Raw genomic sequence first — 23,726 nt, 5'->3', positions numbered from 1 at the left:
TCTAAAAGAGCCTCACCATTTAGTTAAAAGAAGTGGTTTTATATTTACAGTAGAATCTTCATTAATAAAATACAGCAACACAACACTGATTAACTCAAAGAAAAAATTATTATATTATTATATTAATTATTATATTAATTATAATATATATTATATTATATATATTATAATATTATATTATAATATATATAATATAATATAATTATTATATTAATAAAAGCTATACAGATCAATTACATGGAAAACAGAGATTATATAATTGTACAGAATATAGGACATGCCTACTTGTGTGCTAATGCTGCAACACTTGTACATGATGAACTATGCAGCCACTCCATTTACTGAAATCACACTGACATCAGTTGAAATTGCACACATGGAATAGCTGTGGAATCTGCTGTCCATAATTTTAAGAAAACAGTGTGAAGTTACACCATGAGTTACAGAAAGATGCATCAAATGTTGTTCTCAACATTCTTTGTAGAAGTTTCAAGTTCTGTTTTATAGAAAAAAAGTTAGTTACTTAGATTCAACCTTAATTTGTTTTTGTTTTTAATTTATTAAATGCAATTTCCTTTTATTTGGAAAAATTAGAGAAATGATCTACCTATATAAATGTGTCTCCCTGTCTTCCTGAAAAAGACAAGTAGCAGCTCATAAAAAGAGGCTTTGAACTGTGAAATAGGTAGGAAATAAAGTGTTTAATTGAAGTTGGAATTTTTGATCCTCCTTCTGAATGAACCCATTTGGCAGAACATGACATGAGTTTCATCAGCAGTATTTAAAAAAAAAGAAGATAAACCAATTTCTATCATGAGTAAATATTTGTTTGATATTCAAAGATTTTTTTAAACTGATTAGAACAGACATTTTCCATAGCTCTTCATTAATTCTTTTTCTGACCAACTGGCATTATATCAAGATGAAAACTATTATACATCCACTATTTTCACAAATGGAGACATTTTTAGCGACATGACAGCCGCCCAAAATAGGTTAAGAAATACTAATTTAGGCCACAATACTGTATACATTTACATACCTAAAGTTAAGCACATATATCAGTGTTTGTGGAATCAGGGAGTTAATATAAAATTTTACTTTCAAATATATTTCAATGTATCATTGTTCCCTTCATTCTCCTTACCTCTTCCTACTTCTAATGTAAGTTACACTGACTTATGTCTTGTCTTAATTTAGACTGTTAGCTCTCTGCGGCAGGGACTGTGTTTTAACATGTACAGCTCCCGGCACAATGGGCCCCATTGCTGATTAGGGCCTATGGGTCCTACACTATAAGAAAATATATAAATAATTTATATATAGCAAGGAATGTTGTTATCATGGACTTTTTCACATGGCTGTGCTGACGAAAAGGTAACAGTTTTCTTATAAGTCACTTTTGATAAAATCAAAATCTGGTACACACAACTTTCTTTGCATGGTCTAATATATTGGTGGCAATTGTGTTGTACTCATAACTATAGCATGAACATAATAAACACTGATTTCTATTTATCAAGTCACATACATAAGATTTCACCATTACCAGGTACATTCCTTTCTCTGCCATTAAACAGATAATTATCAAATTCAGTACAAACTTACCTAGAAGCCATGCATAAAGCCTTCGGTTGAGTGACATATCTCTGCGTAGTACTACATGAAGGGCTGCTGACAAAATTCTGATCATGTCTGGACGCGTTGCCTGAAAAAATTAGGAACATTACTGTAGTTTAACCACAGAAAGGGACATCTGTAGCTGGCTAATGGATAAGTATTCACTGAATAAAAATTATTTAATTTCCTGAAACCTCTGAATTCATAGCAATGAAGTAGCACAAAGTTCTGAGTCTTAGGACATCAAAAAGTGAGATTACTATTTGGAACAGCCACCTGTTAGAATGCTGCATGACACTGCAACCATAGTAGCACATTGCTGCCTCTATTAACAGTCCATCACCGTGCTACAATGTATTTCACTTTGATTATCAAGCGGAAGTCCTGGAAGCAAACTGATTAAAATGCAACAAAAAATCCCCAGCAGACACTGTCTTAAATAATTTTCTCCTCATTGATTAGTATTTAAAAAGCCCTAGCTTATGTGAATTTTAGTTCTCAAGAAAGGTACTACATGGATACCTCTGACACATAAAATTTGGGTTCCAATCAACCAAAATGTTTCAGGTCAATTCAAAATCAAGTGTTTTGCTTTTTCAATTTGTTCCAAGTTAATCAACTTGTTTCAGTCAACTAAAAATTAAATGTTTTTTATTTTTTTCATTTCGATTTGGCTGTTTTCAAGTGGGGTTTTTTTACCCTTTTTGGGAATATTTTATCTTAAAAATTGGCCATATTAGAATTTCAAAAACCATTTTGAAAAGAAAAGTCAAAACACATAGTTCTCACATTTTTACATTTTTCCCAAATTTAGACCCAAAATTGCACATAATTTTAGAGCACGAAAAAAATGCATATTTCCAAAAACAAATCTATGAATCAAAAAACTTTTACCCAGCTGCAGTGCTATCTAAACCCTGAAGTGGAAGGACCACCACTAGGAGTGTGGGAGTAGTTCTGTCTCCATGCATGCTCAATCACTTACTTCCCTTAAAGTGGTCATCAGGAGCCAACAGGAAGGTATTTTTATTTAAAAACAAAACAAAGCAACTATCCTCTAGGAATGGAATTGCTCCCATAAAATCATTTTACAACTGCCAGCAAGCACTAAATTTTAGTCACTACTGAACTGGGCTGCAGTTTCCAAGTGATCTAGAAGATGAAAAGTTCCTTCCCATTAAACTCCTTAGGATGCCTAAGCCCTGGTCTACACTAGGACTTTAGGTCAAATTTAGCAGCGTTAAATCGATGTAAACCTGCACCCGTCCACACGATGAAGCCCTTTATTTCGACTTAAAGGGCTCTTAAAATCGATTTCCGTACTCCACCCCTGACAAGTGGATTAGCGCTTAAATCGGCCTTGCTGGATCGAATTTGGGGTACTGTGGACACAATTCGACGGTATTGGCCTCCGGGAGCTATCCCAGAGTGCTCCATTGTGACCGCTCTGGACAGCACTCTCAACTCAGATGCACTGGCCAGGTAGACAGGAAAAGAACTGCGAACTTTTGAATCTCATTTCCTGTTTGGCCAGCGTGGCAAGCTGCAGGTGACCATGCAGAGCTCATCAGCAGAGGTGACCATGATGGAGTCCCAGAATCGCAAAAGAGCTCCAGCATGGACTGAACGGGAGGTACGGGATCTGATCGCTGTATGGGGAGAGGAATCCGTGTTATCAGAACTCCGTTCCAGTTTTCAAAATGCCAAAACCTTTGTCAAAATCTCCCAGGGCACGAAGGACAGAGGCCATAACAGGGATCCGAAGCAGTGAAACTTAAGGAGCTGAGGCAAGCCTACCAGAAAACCAGAGGGGCGAACGGCCGCTCCGGGTCAGAGCCCAAAACATGCCGCTTCTATGATGAGCTGCATGCCATTTTAGGGGGTTCAGCCACCACTACCCCAGCCATGTTGTTTGACTCCTTCAATGGAGATGGAGGCAACACAGAAGCAGGTTTTGGGGACGAAGAAGATGATGATGAGGAGGAGGAGGTTGTAGATAGCTCACAGCAAGCAAGCGGAGAAACCGGTTTTCCCGACAGCCAGGAACTGTTTCTCACCCTGGACCTGGAGCCAGTACCCCCCGAACACACCCAAGGCTGCCTCCTGGACCCGGCAGACAGAGAAGGGACCTCCGGAGAGTGTACCTTTTAAAATACTATACATGGTTTAAAAGCAAGCATGTGAAAGGATTAATTTGCCCTGGCATTCGCGGCTCTCCTGGATGTACTCCCAAAGCCTTTGCAAAAGGTTTCTGGGGAGGGCAGCCTTATTGCATCCTTCATGGTAGGACACTTTACCACTCCAGGCCAGTAACACATACTCGGGAATCATTGTACAACAAAGCATTGCAGTGTATGTTTGCTGGCGTTCAAACAACATCCGTTCTTTATCTTTCTGTGTTATCCTCAGGAGAGTGAGATATCATTCATGGTCACCTGGTTGAAATAGGGTGCTTTTCTTAAGGGGACACTCAGAGGAGCCCGTTCCTGCTGGGCTGTTTGCCTGCGGCTGAACAGAAATGTTCCCCGCTGTTAGCCACGGGGAGGGGAGGGGGTAGCCACGCGGTGGGGGGAGGCAAAATGCGACCTGGTAACGAAAGCACATGTGCTATGTATGTAATGTTAACAGCAAGGTTTACCCTGAAAGACTGTAGCCACTGTTTTATAAAATGTGTCTCTTTAAATACCGCTATCCCTTTTTTTTTCTCCACCAGCTGCATGTGTTTCAATGATCACAGGATCGTCTCCTTCCCAGAGGCTAGTGAAGATTAGAAAGAAAGAAAAACGCACTCATGATGAAATGTTCTCTGAGTTCATGCTGTCCTCCCACACTGACAGAGCACAGACAAATGCATGGAGGCAAATAATGTCAGAGTGCAGGAAAGCACAAAATGACTGGGAGGAGAGGTGGCGGGCTGAAGAGAGTAAGTGGCGGGCTGAAGACAGGGCTGAAGCTCAAATGTGGCGGCAGCATGATGAGAGGAGGCAGGATTCAATGCTGAGGCTGCTGGAGGATCAAACCAGTATGCTCCAGTGTATGGTTGAGCTGCAGCAAAGGCAGCTGGAGCACAGACTGCCACTACAGATCCTGTGTAACCAACCGCCCTCCTCCCCAAGTTCCATAGCCTCCACACCCAGACGCCCAAGAACGCGGTGGGGGGGCCACCGGCCAACCAGCCACTCCACCACAGAGGATTGCCCAAGCAACAGAAGGCTGGCATTCAATAAGTTTTAAAGTTTTAAACTTTTAAAGTGCTGTGCTTAAAGTGCTGTGTGGCATTTTCCTTCCCTCCTCCACCACCCCTCCTGGGCTACCTTGGTAGTCATCCCCCTATTTGTGTGATGAATGAATAAAGAATGCATGAATGTGAAGCAACAATGACTTTATTGCCTCTGCAAGCGGTGATCGAAGGGAGGAGGGTAGGGTGGTTAGCTTACAGGGAAGTAGAGTGAACCAAGGGGCGGGGGGTTTCATCAAGGAGAAACAAACAGAACTTTCACACCGTAGCCTGGCCAGTCATGAAACTGGTTTTCAAAGCTTCTCTGATGCGTACCGCGCCCTCCTGTGCTCTTCTAACCGCCCTGGTGTCTAGCTGCGCGTAAACGTCTCCCTCTTACTCTCACAGATATTGTGGCGCACACAGCAAGCAGTAATAACAGTGGGAATATTGGTTTCGCTGAGGTCTAAGCGAGTCAGTAAACTGCGCCAACGAGCCTTTAAACGTCCATATGCACATTCTACCACCATTCTGCACTTGCTCAGCCTGTAGTTGAACAGCTCCTGACTACTGTCCAGGCTGCCTGTGTACGGTTCATGAGCCATGGCATTAAGGGGTAGGCTGGGTCCCCAAGGATAACTATAGGCATTTCAACATCCCCAACAGTTATTTTCTGGTCTGGGAATAAAGTCCCTTCCTGCAGCTTTTGAAACAGACCAGAGCTCCTGAAGATGCAAGCGTCATGTACCTTTCCCGGCCATCCCACGTTGATATTGGTGAAACGTCCCTTGTGATCCACCAGAGCTTGCAGCACTATTGAAAAGTACCCCTTGCGGTTTATGTACTCGCCGGCTTGGCGCTCCAGTGCCAAGATAGGGATATGGGTTCCATCTATGGCCCCACCACAGTTAGGGAATCCCATTGTAGCAAAGCCATCCACTATTTCCCAGGGTCACTACCCTTGATATCAGCAGATCTTTGATTGCGTGGGCTACTTGCATCACAGCAGCCCTCACAGTTGATTTGCCCACTCCAAATTGATTCCCAACTGACCGGTAGCTGTCTGGCATTGCAAGCTTCCACAGGGGTATCGCCACTCGCTTCTCAACTGTGAGGGCTGCTCTCATCTTGGTATTCATGCGCTTCAGGGCAGGGGAAAGCAAGTCACAAAGTTCCATGAAAGTGCCCTTACGCATGCGAAAGTTTCGCAGCCACTGGGAATCGTCCCAGACCTGCAACACTATGCGGTCCCACCAGTCTGTGCTTGTTTCCCGAGCCCAGAATCGGCATTCCACCGCATGAACCTGCCCCATTAGCACCATGATGCATGCATTGCCAGGGCCCGTGCTTTCAGAGAAATCTGTGTGCATGTCCTGATCACTCACGCGACCGCGCTGACATCGCCTACTCGCCCGGTATTGCTCTGCCAGGTTCTGGCGCTGCATATACTGCTGGATAATGCGTGTGGTGTTTAATGTGCTCCTAATTGCCAAAGTGAGCTGAGCGGACTCCATGCTTGCCTTGGTATGGCGTCCGCTCAGAAAAAAGGCGCGGAACGATTGTCTGCCGTTGCTCTGATGGAGGGAGGGGCGACTGACGACACGGCTTACAGGGTTGGCTTCAGGGAGCTAAAATCAACAAAGGGGGTGGCTTTACATCAAGGAGTATTTCAGGCAGGACTTCACGGAAGGTTCCAATAAGAAATGGTGCACCTAAGTTATTGTTCTTATTGGAACAAGGAGGTTAGTCTGGCCTCTGATTGATACGTGGCTAGATTTACCTCGCTGCACCTTCCCTGTGAGTGACTGCAGTGTGACCTAGAGGAATGAGTCCCCTAGACGGGGCGGGGAGGAAGCAAATGAGTACAAAACAAATCTGGTCTATTTCTTGTTTTGATACACTCCATCTATCTTTTACATCTTTGGCTGGCAGCAGACGGTGCAGAAGGACTCCATGCCATCCACATCTCAGGGCTGCTCAGCAGAAGATGGTACAATACGACTGCTAGCCATCCTCATCTCTTGCCTGCCTGGCAGAAGATGGTACAGTAGGACTGCTAGCAATCCGTATCGCCTGCCTGCTCACCATAAGATGGTTCAATAGGACTGACTGCAGGACTAAAGAGAATGACTTGATCAAGTCACTCCAAATTTAGTCCCTGCGCACATGTCTGCCCAGGCGCTCCCGGCCGACGCGGCCAGGAGCACCTCAGACATGACGATGACGGCTACCAGTCCTATTGCACCGTCTGTTGCCACAAGGCAATGGGTTGCTGCTACTGTGTAGCAATGCAGTACCGCGTCTGCCAGCACCCAGGAGACATACGGTCACGGTTACCTGAGCGGGCTCCATGCTTGCCGTGGTATGGCGTCTGCACAGGTAACTCAGGAAAAAAGGCGCGAAACAATTGTCTGCCCTTGCTTTCACGGAGGGAGGAAGGGAACGGGGGCCTGACGATATGTACCCAGAACCACCCGCGACAATGTTTTAGCCCCATCAGGCATTGGGATCTCAACCCAGAATTCCAATGGGCAGCGGAGACTGTGGGAACTGTGGGATAGCTACCCACAGTGCAACACTCCGGAAGTCGACTCTAGCCTCGGTACTGTGGAACCGTTCCGCCGAGTTAATTCACTTAATGCACTTAGAGCATTTTCTATGGGGACACACACTCGAATATATAAAACCAATTTCTAAAAAACCGACTTCTATAAATTCGACCTAATTTCGTAGTATAGACATACCCTAACTATTCATTTTTAGTTCTCCAATACTGAGGACTTGAAAACTCACAAATGAGTACCTAACTTGTTTTCTACTCAATTAGGAATTGTGCGGGGAAATGTCTAATACAGCAGATCCCATCTCTAACCATAAAAAAAAAGTTTCTATAAATAATGTTTTCTCTTATATTCCGTCTGTATCCAGTAAAATGTCAACATATTAAACACAATGAGACTAAGACAGGGATCATTGTATGCCAACACACAAGCTACTTGAGAGAGATTCTCTTATAGAGGATTTTATTTATTCTGATTTTGAGGAAAGCCATTAATAAAGATTGACTTAATATCATCACTTGATTGCAAAACAATCTATACATGCAAGAGTATGTGGATATATATTTCTTTATTTTATATTAAAATTTTACCTGACTCATATGGAATGGAAAGCAGAAGAGTATAAGGTCTAATGTGCTCCTTTGTACTAATACACTGGAATCCTGCACTGATGTGCTTACTGCTTCCACCTGAAACAACATTGCCATTAAAAACAAACTTGTAATTAAAATAACATAATTTATTATATTTCAAAGAATATGTACATACACCCCTCAAAACAGATATCTGTACAGTCCTCTTATTAAATATACTGAATATTTTAGAAATCAAAATAACCTGGTTCAAAATTAGATATAATGTAAACAATGTACACACATAAAAATGAAATTATGAAAACATGGAAGAAAGATATAATTTGCACAATTTCTACTAACCACAGAAAGCATTTAAGCTTTGCTTAATATATGCATGGCTTGATTTAGTTTAATCAGCAAAGTAATTCACTACACATTTTTCAAGAAGCAACATGAAATTTGCTACTTTTATTGAAAAGTGTAATGAATGGCTAATTTAAAAACACTAAGCAATTTTTAAAATCTAAATTATGAAATTTCATCTAACATGCATACTATATCAGTCTAACTAGGGTGACCAGATGTCCCGTTTTTAAAGGGACAGTCCTGGTTTTTGGGACTTTTTCCTATATAGGCGCCTATTACCCCCACGCCCGTCCCTTTTTTTCCACAGCTGTTATCTGGTCGCCCTAAGTCTAACTAGTGCTAAAAATAGACACAATGTATTTATTTATTTCTATAAAGATTATTTTCAAAGACTGAGAAGACATCAGAAAACCCCTGGAAGCTGTACAGTTATGTAAATGAGCGTTACACTAACGAATGAACATATTACCATTAACTCAATGTCACTGCCAATTATATAGAGCTGATCTTCCATGGAAAGCTTTCTGTTTAGATGGGAGAGGACATATGTGATTCCAGGTAACCGAACCGCAGGACTGGTAAGAAGACTACCCCAAAGGGCACTGTAGAATGCTGATTGGTCGACTGCACCAGCAACCTTCTCCAACAGTGTGTTGGTTCTACAGCACAAGTGACAAAAGAGGTCAATGGAACAGAGAGGTTGCATTAGCTCAGACCTTTGGAAACTAAACATTTTCTGCTTTACAAAACATGAAATCAGGCTGTATGTACACAAGCAGCGATCAATGTAAAGTTCAATATTTAGCAAAATACAGCAGACAGAGATTTTTTGCTGAAGAAAGCAATGCACTGTAATATATATTATCCTACGAGACCTCCAAGAATATCACAATCTACAGGGAATATCAGCATTACCCACTGGCAATAGGAAAATGAATTAACACTGAAAGAGAGATGTGTCTGGCACCGATTTTAATACAAAATTTAAAAAAGAAAATACAAAGCAAGATACATCCTTCACAATTTCTATGTGGACAAAAGTACTTATGAAGTACATTCCATGAACGACTGCTTTTTCACACAGGCGAAGATCAGGTTGACCCTATTTAAAAGCTGAACCTAAATTTTTATCATAGAGAAGCTTGTTTCTATAGTATGGACTTGAATCGCAGCACAAAATACTTGAATCAGTGCGGACATTGAAGTATTACACCATCGGTATGTCTACACTGCACTTAAAAATGCAGCTGGCCTGTGCTAGCTGACTTGGTCTTAAGGGGCTCAGGCTAAGGGGCTGTTTAACTGCAGTACAGGCTCTAGGACCTTGGGAGTGGGAGGTTCCTGGGGCTCAGGCTGCAGCCCAAGCCCAAACATCTATAGTACAATTAAACAGCCCCTTAGCCCGAGACCCACGAGCTAGGGTTGCCAATTTTGGTTGGATGTATACCTGGAAGTTTCATCACGACATAATCTTTAATTAAAGATTAATCTTTAATTTCTGGAGACTCCAGGACAACCCTGGACACACAGGTGCTGGAACTAGGGCTGCTGGGGGTGCTATCGCACCCCTGTCTTGAAGTGGTTTCCATTATATGCAGGGTTTACAGTTTGGTTCAATGGCTCTCAGCATCCCTACTATAAAAATTGTTCCAGCATCCTTCTGCAAAGAGCCGGAGTCAGCTTGCACGGGGCAGCCGCGGGTGTCTCACTACATTGTAGATACACCCTAGCATGCCTTGTCATTTGCAAAAATCATGACCACAATACAAAATTGTTTTGGAAGAAAAAAATAAACCATTCTCTATTCTTCTTATGACATAATCTACATTTTTGTGCTATTTTTTCCCCACCAACTTTTGTATTCAACATATATACATGTCAAAGAAACAGATAGGAGCCATTGCTCTTACTGGACTCAAACTGTGAAAGTTAAGAGTTTTACAGTTTTGGGACTTGAAATACCAAGAATATGTAAACTGCATATTAATAGCTCCCTACTTCGAGAGTCTATAATACTTGCTTTGGAGATTAGCCTGAAAAAACTAGAGAACTTTTTCCAAAGACTAAGTGTGCTCTCATCCTCCATAGGGACAAGATCCCACCATTAGCTGCACATGGTCTACAGTGCTTGTCAACAATATCACAACACTCCTCGCCTCCTGTTTGTGGCTGGAACTCCCCAGATAGAAAGAGCTGCCGCTCCCTGGCCTGACTGCTGCAAACTTGTATTCACACATATACACTGCACTCAGAAAGATCAATACTATTATAGGAATTTTAGTGTGTAAACTGAAGAGAAGGTCCTATTGCTCTTGACTACTATACCTTGCACTTAATTTAGATTTATATTCTGGACCAAGATTAAGTGTTACACCTATTTGTTTTCAAAGTTTGTAAATGGTAAAACAATCATGGGGGGGGACCCACTAAAATGGAAGAAATACATTTTCTAGTGTATTACTGTCAAGGTTCCTTCCCCACTCTGAACTCTAGGGTACAGATGTGGGGACCTGCATGAAAGACCCCCTAAACTTATTCTGACCATCTTAGGTTAAAAACTTCCTCAAGGTACAAACTTTGCCTTGTCCTTGAACCCTATGCTGCCACCACCAAGTGTGTTAAACAAAGAACAGGGAAAGAGCCCACTTGGAGACGTCTTCCCCCCAAAATATCCCCCCAAGCCCTATACCCCCTTTCCTGGGGAAGGCTTGATAAAAATCCTCACCAATTTGCATAGGTGAACACAGACCCAAACCCTTGGATCTTAAGAACAATGAAAAAGCAATCAGGTTCTTAAAAGAAGAATTTTAATTAAAGAAAAAGTAAAAGAATCACCTCTGTAAAATCAGGATGGTAAATACCTTACAGGGTAATCAGATTCAAAACACAGAGAATCTCTCTAGGCACAACCTTAAGTTACAAAAAGACACAAAAACAGGAATATACATTCCATTCAGCACAGCTATTTTACCAGCCATTAAACAAAAGGAAATCTAACGCATTTCTAGCTAGATTACTTACCAACTTAAGGAGTTATGAAGAGCATTCCTGATGTGTTCCCGGCAAAAGCATCACACAGACAGACAGACCCTTTGTTTCCTCCCCGCCGCCCCAGCTTTGAAAGTATCTGGTCTCCTCATTGGTCATTTTGGTTAGGTGCCAGTGAGGTTATCTTAGCTTCTTGAAAGGGTTTTGCCTCTGGCCATGAGGGATTTTATAGTTCCGTATACAGAAAGGTGGTTACCCTTCCCTTTATATTTATGACAATTACATACCTCTAAAACTGTAAAATGAGTTCAATTTGGGACCGACTTGATTTGATTTACTTTTAATATATGTCATTAATTAGTAGTTTCTCTTTCTTCTTACATAATATTCGGAACTTTTAAAAAAATATCATCTTAATGTTTATCTCTGATTACATCATTTTCTGGATAAAACCTTTTACTTAAATATCTAATTTTTTTAACATATCAGCAAAACTCAACACTTCATAAAATTAAAAACCAATATTTTAGTAGTACAAATATATTAGTATATCATATCCTCACCTCTCATAGTACTCTGATCCCTCCTCTAAACCAGGCAGAATCCCAGTTAGCAATCCTTGCAGACCAGGTTTTAATGTTTTTCCCAAAGGAAGGTAATAAATCTCATACAGGCTGAGTAATGCTGGTTTGACAGACATAGCAGCATTGGCAAGAAGAGGAAATAGCCCAGAACTGTAAATAATAAAATACAATAATACTGTTTCAGGAAGCTATTTATGTGACACCCCTAAACTAGGTCACACAAAACAGTTATAGCAGTGCTCAGCATTGTCACAAGAATATATTTTTATCTTAGTGTTTTGTATTGGCACAGAGCCACTATGGTGATGAGCACGTCCCAGTTTAATAGACTGGTACAGTGAGGCCCCTAGTTGACTTAATGCAGTCTTATCAAGAAAGGGAGATACAGAATAGCATGTGACTTGTAACAAGTATATAACAAGATGAAACTGAACTACTTTAGTAAGACTGGGGGGGAAAAGTCTATCATTTTAACTGATCCACCTCTGGAAAATTAAATCTTAAATGCAGGATATTAGAAAAAGAATTATCAAATGAAAAAAACACAAGTAAAGCATCTTCAAGTTTATAAGGAAAACACAGAAGTGTAGACATGGCATAATGGGAACTAATGTTTTTAATTTGAAGAAGTTAAAAAGTACAGAAAATTATTTCCCTATAATAAAAACTATGATCTTGTACTTTACAAAAATAAGATACAGGACAAACAAAATAAATATACAAATATCACACAAAATAATTTTTAAAACAAACACAGTATCCATTGATTGCAGATATTCAGCCCACAAATGAGTCCTCAAACTAGCAAGAGCCCCATTAATCATGTATGAATGTTAAAAAGGGTTAAAGGAAAGTTTAATTTTATAAGCATAAGAACAAAAACCATTGAATAAATGTAAATGAACAATAGGTTACTCTCATTATGAGGATTTTTTCCCTATTTTGAGGGTGATAAACTAATACCCGTTCTCCATACCCCCATTCCAAAACAATAAAATCTAACTAAACAGAGCCAAACACAAGGCAGACTACTAATGCTATGGTTCATTCCCGGATTATGATTGCTGTCCAAATGATCAAAAACTGGGATTGCGTATAAAAAAATAATCTTTTCACTGGGTTGATCCCTTTAACAGCACAGGATGTTCTTTTATCTGATCTTTCTATAACTCAGTGTCTTTATGTGATTTTCTACATTTGCTATGTGCAATTGCTGCTTCTATAGCTATTTCAGGAAAACAGAAGTCAGTTTTAAATCTGATGAACAAAAGAGAGGTTTTCTAACTAACAAAAATACATCTTCACTGTCTCTGCCAAATCTCATAAATTACTACCAAACTGTAAAAAACAGAAGAATTCTGAACACAATTTTACTTTTCAGAATCATTGTGGGCCTAATTCAAAAACCCACTGATGTCATAGATCAGACCCTGAATGAATAAATAATCAGTATATGTTAGGAAAAATTATGCTTGGAGTCACACTGATGTAAGAGGCTCAGAGAACACCTAACAATCCCTAATGAAAAGAAAACTTTGTGGAAACTGTTATTCGTACATGATGGAAATGAAAATATTTTAAAAATATGAAGTTGCCTGAAGAAATTTATTTTTTTTTCCTCAAATATATACAAAGTGCCATGTCACTCTCAACAACCAAAGAGTATCTTGTTGTTTCTCAAATACCCTCTTGTCTTGGTCTCCAGATAATACTTCTGTCTAAAAGCCACTGCTTGTCCTTCAAGGACTTGATCCTTAGATGGCTGAGGCCACCTTTAATGGAGATGCTTGGCACCTTGGAGCCTGTCTTCCTACACCGAGCATCAGCAGTGGTGTTTTTGGTTAGATTACAGGATACTGGGTTGATCATCAGCCTGTAACTTGTCATATTGCAAGATGCTGCAGCTAAAGGGCTTATTTTGCTCCAGCATATATTGTCCATCAGAATAGAATCTTTAAGAACATGTTTAAAAAATGAAACTGAAAAAGTCTTCTAAACTACATTAAATGAACTAAAAATCTGAAAGTTAATGACATTTTAACTATTTTTACCTGTACAGGAAAAGATCTTTAGCCAGACGCTTGGGTCCAATGATTTTGAAGATAATCTCATATGTTTCAAGTGCCTTCCGATGAACCCCACCTGGCAAGGCTGGATGAAGGCATTGCGCTAGACGCTTGCCTATGGTCAGCTTTTTAGGTACTACTTGGTACTTTGCATTGTTCTGTAAAACCTGTCAAGAAAAATTTAAATCAATTAAAAATATCCCACTTGGGCGTCATAATATATTTCCATGACCCAAACAAACAAAACTGTCCCACATTTCAATTTTAATAAACTGTTCTACTGTCTTCTACCCTGAGGCCTACTCTATACCTGTCATAAGTGAAATTGAGTAAATCTGTGCAATTTCACTTACATCAGGGCCCACAGTTAAAGTCTGTCTATTCTATTTTATTCATGTTTTTGTGGCACATTTATCACTGTGGTATTTCAAGACAGAAATTAAAACTCTCCAGCTGCCTATACAGATTGCCAGTGGAAACTCACCAGAAAAAGGACTGTTTGTGACCCCTTTAAAAATTATTCCAGGCAAAAATCAACAGCTGCTGTTTAAGAAGCATAGATTGATGCAGTGTGCAAAACAAAAAACTGTAGAACTGAAATAAATGAATTCACGGTTACCTTTGATATTAGAATTTAGAATTGCATTTGAATTTTTGGGTGTTTCTGTTAATAATGCATCATTATTTAGTGTAAGAATGTACTGAGAATACCATAACCAACATTAAAAAATAAAGTTAAACCTTTTTTTATACAAATTGACTACTCTGTAGTCCTCATCAACTATACCAGTACTCCCAAATTTTCAATATTCCACAGGACATAATGAGCAAAATAAAAGTGCTTCAGACCAGTTAGTTTGAGGCTCCAGTCCTTTATGGAGTTCCACCGGGGCTGACTTGTGGGCACACATGGAACCCAACAGTGTACAATGAGGCTCCATGGGAGCACACAAGGGGCTGCCCACATGCAGCTTCTTGCAGGATCCAGGCCTATGTTTGTGCAGTGCCACAGAAGTACACTGAGTTATTACATATTTTTATCTTGCTGACGAATTGACAAAGCAATAACAATGTTCAGAGTCCAGTCCTGTACCCTGGCCTCATCCAAAACTCTCACTGGTAGTTTTGGGGGCATGAGAAATATAGGGTTGGTCCAATAATGTAAATTAGAGTAAATTATTAATTCTGCTAAAAAGTTTAGAAGTGTTGGGATTAAATATAAACAAAGCTACACCAAGTTTAACAAAAGAGAAAGGGAATGAAGGATTTTCAGTGAACTCCTGTGAAAAATGTGGTGCTTTCTCTTTCTCATCGATCATAGTAATAGTTTCTACTGAAAACCATTAGAAATATGGATAAAAATTTCTTATCCAGTTTTCTGGTCCCAGATTACCCACAGAGTAAGCAGCAAAAATTACATCTTTTGCCTGTAAGCTTTATATATATAAATCAGTTGAAAATTACAAAATATTTCATACTCCATACTAAATTATTTCAAGGGATTTAAATTATATGTATAGCCTACTGAAAATGAACTACTAATTGGACTGAACCTATCTTCCCATTATAAACCCAATTTCTAGCTGCACTATCCTACCCCTTGCCATGGAATTTCATATACCTGATCTTAGCCCATGGTAAAATTTGTGATTTTGTAGTTAAAATTTGGAGCAAATTGGAAAAGACATTTGGAAACATTATGATTCAGAAACTGAACTGGGTTTTTCCTAACATTTTTTGGTTCATGAGTGCACCAAAAATGCTTGTACTAGAGACTTCAAATTTGTTTCAATCTGTTGGTTTTGGCAAGGATTATGTCTTTAGCTGTTTTATTTGGGGATGAATTGTTACACAACTGGTTTAACAAACACATACTTTGTAAATTCCTTCCAGACTTGATCAGTCCAGCCAAGATGGAAGGGGACAAGTATGTGTGGAAGAATAACAGGCAGAGAACCAAATGGGACTACTGTGTGGAGCGAGGGACCATCTTGTCTGGTTGGAAACATGAGAGAGGTCAGCATAAAGGCAAGCATATCTGGGGTATGGACAGAAAGATCCCGCCCTAGTGTACTATAGCTTCCTCTTTATAATTAGAGGAATTGTGGAGGTGGTGGGGGAACTACAGGGGTGATCTCAGGAAGGAAGAAAGAAGAAACAAACAGGAGTCTGGAAAAAAACAAGAAAAAGCGGTGTCCATCATCAAAGAGCTTGTTAGCGCCTCCGAAATTTCTGTTCATTGAGCATTTTAACTTATGTGGAGGTTAACCTGCTAAGCTATTTTTCTAACAGTTTAATAATATTTTAGGTTTTAGACTGTTAAACCCTTATCTTTTTATGTTATGTTATTCTCCCATACATCTGCTGCCTCTTCTGAAGTGTGCTACTGTCATACCTTGTTTAACTTTCCAAGTGCTGATATCAAATCTGCCCATTCACTGGAGTATTCAAAGTTCTTCAGTGCTTTGTCAACCGCTGCTACATAGTTTCTATACTTGGAGTCACTCAGTAGCTCCACCTCCTCCGTGTTCATCCTCCCACAGAGTCCCCACTAGATACCAGCGTGCAATTCATGTAAAATCATTAGCTGTAAAAAAGTGAACATTTTTTTCAAGTTTCATAATATTAAAATAATTATAGATACAAAATTTCATGCAAAGAGCTTGTGATCATCATAAAGGCTAGATCCTGTCCCTGTAGAAAACTTTACAGATATGTGAGAATAAAGTTAGGCTTACTAATTAGGACAATCTGTGTATTGTGTACAAAAATATTATTTTGCACAGATATTAAATGTGTTTCCTGAAAGGAGTTTGTGTTCACCCTGTCATCTTGAATAATCCAGTCATGTTAATTATTCAAAGATTTTCATACAAAAAAAATTCCTCAGGTTTATAATTCTAAATGAAGCACCAGGTTTGAAAGCTTCATACTCATGACAGCCAGCAGTTCAGAATATGCTATACACCGTAATTGCAAACCAATGAATGCACAGCCATACATTATGTAATAAAATTATATTTCTGCATTTTGTTTTTTCTTTCTGAGCCATCATTGGAACAATTTGCCATCACGCTTTCCATGAAGTAATCAATCTTTCTGAACCATCTCCTGTGCAAAGAAAAAAAATGAAGGACATATGTATGCAACACAGTTGCATAGTTCTCAGAACTGCCCTTGGGCATTAACATTTATTTATGTTACATCTGATGTTCCAATTTAGTGACATATTTTGTCACGATCTGCATCCATATATTATACTTTTAAAAGGAATTACTGTATACTGCTTTGTATAAAGTAAGTCTATGCACACAGGTACAAGTTTAATAGCATTTTGTAATCAGAGATTTTAGCAGCATGTTGCAGTGGTCTACACTGAACTCAGTGGGAATCCCTGGTTACAACAATGTTCTGACACACCACCACAGGACTTATATTGTGTATCCATATTTTAGTTTTACTTAATCTTCTTTTCCCTCCACCGCTCCTTTGGTATTGTCCACAAAACCCTCTGGGAATTAAAACTTATACTTGTGTAATTTTACTCTAACATACCTGGCAATTGCAGCTTTTGTCGCAGTCTTTTCTGTTTGATAGCACACAAAACACACACAAAGACTTAAAGTTTCTAAATTCCTGCAAATGACATAAATGTCACTACATAATAGATTTCACATCCAACAAATGTAGTTTTCTGTCTTGGGTAAGAGCAAAGATTGGGAAGGACAATGAGTTGGTTGACATAACTCCATGTTCAATTTCAGGACAAAGTCCAGCAGATAGCAAAAAAACACCTTCCTCACGTGTAAAACTGAAGATGGGAGTAATAATAAGAGAACTCCATTCATTATCTGGCCTAGCAGATGTGATTACAACTAAAAAAGCTACTTTGAAAGACAGCTCCTACTAAGCTTCCATTGTGAAGTAACAGAGAGAGTTACTGGGGAGTGTATTACAGCAAAGTAAAGGCTTCTGAAATAACTGAAAGCAGAAAAGTCAATGTAGAGGTGGAAAGCAATATCCCAAGACCTAAGACGTAGAATACAGCAAAGGTGCAAATCCTTGGAAACTGTTATGAGGAAGTCAAAAACATTCTGAAGGAATCAGAAAATGAATTATACTATCTAATAAATGTCTTCTTATTGTCCAAGATGTGTAACACAAAATGTGGAGAATTTTATGCCATTCACCAGGCACTTAGCAATCTCAGCAAGAAACCCCATTCTATGGAACCCTATTCCATAAACTTCAATACAGTTACCTGAGGTGACTGGGTAACTGAAGAGAACAAAGCCGTAGGAAAGATAATCTCGTATTTTGGGATACATATAGGGAGATTAATCATCATGCTCACCAAGCCAGAAAAACATGAGTGGTGAGTCCACCCAAGAGCAAGCAATATCACCACCTCTGTCTCGGCCAATTTTTCTCAGCTCTTTCAGTAACTGGGGGAAAGGGAGAAAGTTGTACCTTCAAGCTTCCATTATAAGACTCAGTGAAGACACAGCTAATCAGGGTGTTGGGTTTCAACAGCTGAACCAAGTGAAATTAGCAGATACAGTCAAGGTGAGCCAGACAATTTTGCAAAGGCGTTTGATGTCACCAGATTCCAGCTGAGCTAGCCTTCCCAGGATTCCTTCTTTCACTGCAGTTAGGAGATAGCATACCACTCAAATACCCAGGAGAAAGACAAGATTGGTGACAATGAGAAATCATTCAGGCGTTGCCCCATTCCCTCAAGAACCCTGGTGAAAGGTGGAGGACTCCAGTATTGACCTCTGATATCAGGGCAATGGGACCATAAAAATAAACAAATAAATACCTAGTTGGATAACTCTCTGCTCTGTCTTCAACACACTCTCTCCACTTGTCTTTTCTTCCCCAGGATCATGGGAATACTTGGTTATCTATTTCCCTGTCCTCCTTTTGTGAGCCTCTTCCCCCCCCCCCCGCCCCATTTGTTTGTTTTTTCTTTCTTATCCCTAGAAAATAAAACAGGAATGAGAACTAAAGGAAGAAAGAAAGAAAGAAAACAGAAATGTGCTTCTAGATACAAGGAGGCTAACGAACTGGAAGGAAAAGACATGGGACAGATGGGGCCTATATATAAAGGCTGGATTCACAAATCTTTTGCATCTTTTGCTGCCTGGTGGATGGAACAATAATGATGATTGTCCTTTATTTTCTCTGTGGCAGGACAGAAGAGGAAAGCATGATACAAATGTTTAATGAAGCAAATATGCTCAATGAGAGTGCCAATTTATGCGTTCTGGGATTCCCCACTGAAGTTAAGGGCTTGAATTCTATTACTTTTATGAAATTTTGTTTAACAATCTTTGCTTTGAATTAAATGCAAAAAAAAGATCCATTTTACACAGAGAATAAAGTTCTAGGGATATAATGACTGTCAATGTTTGATCTCCAAGAATGAAATAAAATATTAACAACAGTAAAAGAGAAGAAAGACTAAACATACAAAAGCAGCAGGCTTCCTATTTTTTCAGACTTTAGCACTAACACAGAGGAATGGAGGAAAGAACTGACAAAGTGAATAAATGTTTCTTAGGTTAAAAATATTTCAGCATCTCTTCTTTATCCAGCTACATGTTATGTACAACATAGCCACTTATATTTTGGTGGGGAGAGAGGCGTGGCTTCCCTTCCAGGCTCCCGCCCCCCAACCCACAAATGTTTGTGTTAAAGAGTGAGAGCAAAGAATATGGACTCTTATTTAGAAACAGAAGATCAGGACTATTATATGTTACTTAAAGAACAATGTGTCTGTCTTCCTGGAGACCTTAATTCTGATTTAAATATCAGCAGTTCAGTATGTCTTCCTGGCTCTTTTCCCTGTACAGATATGACAATTAGTAGCCTGTAATTAAATAATCTACATATTTAGAAATTGGTCAAGTGCCCACTACTTGACACTAATGAAATTATAGTATTATTTAATTGCTAATATGTGCATTATGTTTCTTCATAATTATGCAAATAATTACGACACATAGATTGTATTTTACTTTATCCTATTCAGTAATAGTGCCACTTTCCCTTACCCTCTCTCATTTAGCCTGAGACTCACTTCCCTGCTCTACCTTGTCAATGTGGAGAAAGCTTTCACTAACCACTGTATGTGCTATACATGTTCTGTGGATAAAGAAACTACAATGCTGTAAATCCAGTCCCTTTTACTAGCACTACATTCAATCACAATTATTTTAAAATAAAAAATGCGGGGAAAAATCAATTTAAGTTTCCTTAAGGTTCCATATTTATCCTCTATTAGGATATTTTATGCCAAATTACTACTCTACTAGATAAAGATTATTTCTTCAACCCATTATACATTTGAATTAATTAATTGAATTAATGTTGAGTTTTATTTATTTCTTCTGAAAAATTAACAGAATAAAAAATATCTTCAGCTACTAATGACCTACTAAGTGTTGTTGTTATTAAAACATTTACCCAATGTGATTTCTGTACAACTGATTTTGTACAGCATTATCATTATTATTTGAAGTGTCAATACAGCAAAATGTAGTGTAACAATGTCTTCTGCATCTAGAATGGATTAGATTGTATACCTTTACCAGTATACCTTTACCAGTATTCCTCCATGCATCTACCCTGAGCATAAATACAAATTCAAGAGAAGGCCTGGTTTAACTATAATGTGATCTGAAAGAACTGTCCCAGCTCTGGGACATTTGATCTGGCAGGTTACATAATAACTGCAAGTTATTACAGTCACAGAAACCAACCATCCCCAAGGAAAGTTTTGCCTTTTTTCATTTCATAGTCTTTTCAAAAACAGACCCCAGCTTCCCCGTACCATTTATTTTTAAAATACCCTAATTTATAGTAAAAGTAACCACACTCTTGCCATTAACTTGCATACAGTAGTCATGATTAAAGTTTATTATCTTTTTTGAAAGAAACTTCTATAATTTCAAATAAATCTTTCGACATGTGCAATAGGAGAAAAAATAACATTAAAAATAATGTTACAGTCTCACTTTAATTTGTGAGAAATAAGGAATTTGTTCTTCCATTTCTATTTTTGTCAGCATTAAGGTCTTGTAACACAAGGACTTTTTTACCTTTTTATTTTTCATTTCTATCATGTACTCTAACAACTATTTTTTCTTTGCACTGATTTACAGCTAAAGTAAAGATGCAACAAAATTTTTGTCAAGCTGTATAGTTCTAATAATTCAGTACAACATTATTAAAGCTCAGTAATAGTATCATCTACTAAAATGAAACAATGGAGCAAATATGTCTCCCGCAGAACTTCCTACCTTTTTTCATATTCCCTACTTTAAAAAATTAGCCTCCTGTAAGTGGTTAATGAAGCCAAAATGTGTGGAGACAGTTAATCTCTTTGAATGTGATACACTACGTCTTTTAGTTCTTGCCATTGCAGGTAATAAAAGAATAAAACTATGTTTGTGTTTAATTCACATTATTAATACAGAAATATGTTCCTTCCCTCCCCCCGCCCCATACCATGTTTGGTTTATGGCTTCTAACTTAGAAAGTTGAACCAAATATATAATTAAATTTGATGGCCCAAACAAAAATAACTTAGGGAAAACATATGGTTTCCTCTGTTGCACCTTCATAAACATACAATACCGAATAAATCATTTATTTGCTTGTCTCTTACACTCTTCACTCAGTAGCAGAGCTAGCTATCTCTGTGAAGATTTTTCTAATTACTTTACTGTTACGATCATTCAGACTGAGAGCAATCTGTCTCTTGCTGTAGGTGTAGCGTCCAGACAGGAGGGGGAACATATGCAGTCTTTTCAGAATGAAGTTTCACCCAGTCTCCCACACATTCTAGATAAATCTATTCAATTACTTGTTAAACGAACCCACTTCCATTTCATGGCTGGTAAACTGTCAACAGAAAGAACCCCAGGCCTATTATCACTGGGGATTATTAATGCCTCTTAAGGAACGAAAGATGCCAAATAGACCTACAAACCACAGTTTGAGGGTATGTTCAAGTCATCACTGCTTGACGCTAACAGTCTTGATCCTGTCACCAACATCCCATTCTCGAGGAAAGTTATGAACAAAAGAGTGACTGGCCAATTCTGGATACCTATAGATTTTTGTCAGTCTGACAAGGAAACCACAGTTATTTTTGGTTGTAGATCTCCTTTTAATATGTTATTTGTCCATGTTATTTATTTAGTGATCATCCCTTAACACCACTGACTGTTGAGGTGGTGTTCACTTTCCTGTGATACCTGGTAAGGGCAGATATGGTTGTTTTAGAAAAACCATGCTGTTTTTCAGAACCACTATTTATCCTCAGACACAGGGCCTCATAGTGTCCCATTGTGATCCAAGAACCCCTTAATGCCACCTGGCAAGGGGGTTACAGGAATATCTTGATTCTGGTACGTACATCATCAAAGCCAGGATTACACTACTCATTAATATCATTGTGAAATGTATGCATAAACACTATGTAAGGAATTATGTTTATATACTGAATAAATGATATTGAAGTCTATATCAAGGCAGGGTACAAAACAGGTTTTTCTCCAAACAGGATGTCAGAAATGTACATCTCTCTGTCAAAATGTAAATTAAGCATTGTAAGATCAAACAATGATATCCATTTACATACAAAGTCAGAAGTTAGTAAGAGATGTGAAGTCAACAAGGAAGCAGCACACAGGAAAAACAAACCACCAGTGGTTATCCTGCCTGCGTACAAACACAGTAAGATTTGGGGGTATATCTGTGAGGCAAACAAGACATCCCTGCAACCTATACCTAGGAAGTAAACAGGCAGTGTGTTTATATTTATGAAAATGGGATCTAAGCCAGGTTTGTCTGAAAAGCTGAAGACGACATTGGGTTAGATAAAACTACTTTAGTCAGGAGGTTAAGTTTAGTCTCTAGAAAGCATTTTGCAATTTTGTTTTATATCTAACCATTTGTTTCTAATACCCTTACTCACTATCACTTTAATCTTGAATTTTTGGTAATAAACGTATCCTTGTTTTCACTATGAATATACCTAAGAGCTTTGATATGAAGCAAGGTGCTGATCCTGGATTGAATAGTACAAACTGGTGTGCATATTGTTATTTTGGGGACAGAGGACTGGGTATTACTGTCAGTGTTCAGTGGATAAAAGTGGACATGACAGGGGAATGTTTCACCAGGGATGCCCCTATTATTAACCTGCAAGGCAAAGTAAGTGGTGACAGAGTCCAAAGGAGAGTGCTTGGATGGCTAACAAGCTCGTGGTATCAGGGAGCTGACACCCAGGTAAGCATAAGCAAGATTCCCTCACACTGGAGAGAAGGGGTAACAAGGTGACTCACAGTCCTGGGTGCCCTGAGAATCATCACATCTTATCACCTCTTCTGTTCAATAAGCTTCCCTAGGAGTGTACTATCTCTTTAAGGGACAAGCAGGATTCTATAGCCAGGACAGTCTAGTATGTAATCAATGAGGCCTGCCCAACATCAGGATGAGCTATTTAAACAGGAATCTGAACAACGGAGAGGGTTCTTCTCCCAGCATCCAGGAGACTAGTCTAACCAGATTCAGACACTTTGATGACTAAGTTTGAAAGCTTTGAACCAGGGTCCTGAGGTGAGAACATTACATGCTGTTTGTTGTAATTGCTCCTGTCCTGAAACCTTATTAAAGAAGACATGCTATTGTATTGTTATGTACTGGGTTCTCCCTTCCCAGCTCTGCTAAAATGA

General features: G+C 39.0%; 1 protein-coding gene across 5 annotated transcripts in view; it reads right to left on the bottom strand.

The window, feature by feature from the left end:
- Window positions 1-23,726, bottom strand: part of DOP1A (DOP1 leucine zipper like protein A) — a 94,967-nt gene that overhangs the window by 59,795 nt on the left and 11,446 nt on the right. For 3 of the 5 annotated variants that reach the window (XM_027821334.3, XM_027821335.3, XM_037894385.2), the window contains exons 2-7: window positions 16,373-16,564; window positions 13,963-14,144; window positions 11,891-12,061; window positions 8,809-8,998; window positions 7,989-8,087; window positions 1,609-1,708 (exon numbers count right to left, since the gene is read on the bottom strand). In XM_027821334.3, coding sequence (XP_027677135.2) covers window positions 1,609-1,708; window positions 7,989-8,087; window positions 8,809-8,998; window positions 11,891-12,061; window positions 13,963-14,144; window positions 16,373-16,510 — 880 coding nt within the window. In that variant the 5' untranslated portion in view covers window positions 16,511-16,564. Of the gene's footprint in view, window positions 1-1,608; window positions 1,709-7,988; window positions 8,088-8,808; window positions 8,999-11,890; window positions 12,062-13,962; window positions 14,145-16,372; window positions 16,565-17,532; window positions 17,554-19,742; window positions 19,829-23,726 lie in introns of those variants that run through there. The other 2 variants (XM_043542568.1, XM_043542569.1) reach the window with 2 other exon arrangements.

This window comes from Chelonia mydas, chromosome 3 (genome assembly GCF_015237465.2).
Source record: "Chelonia mydas isolate rCheMyd1 chromosome 3, rCheMyd1.pri.v2, whole genome shotgun sequence".
Taxonomy (NCBI): Eukaryota; Metazoa; Chordata; order Testudines; family Cheloniidae; genus Chelonia; species Chelonia mydas.
The sequence above is the reverse complement of the archived record's forward strand: the minus strand, read 5'-3'. Positions and strand labels throughout refer to the sequence as shown.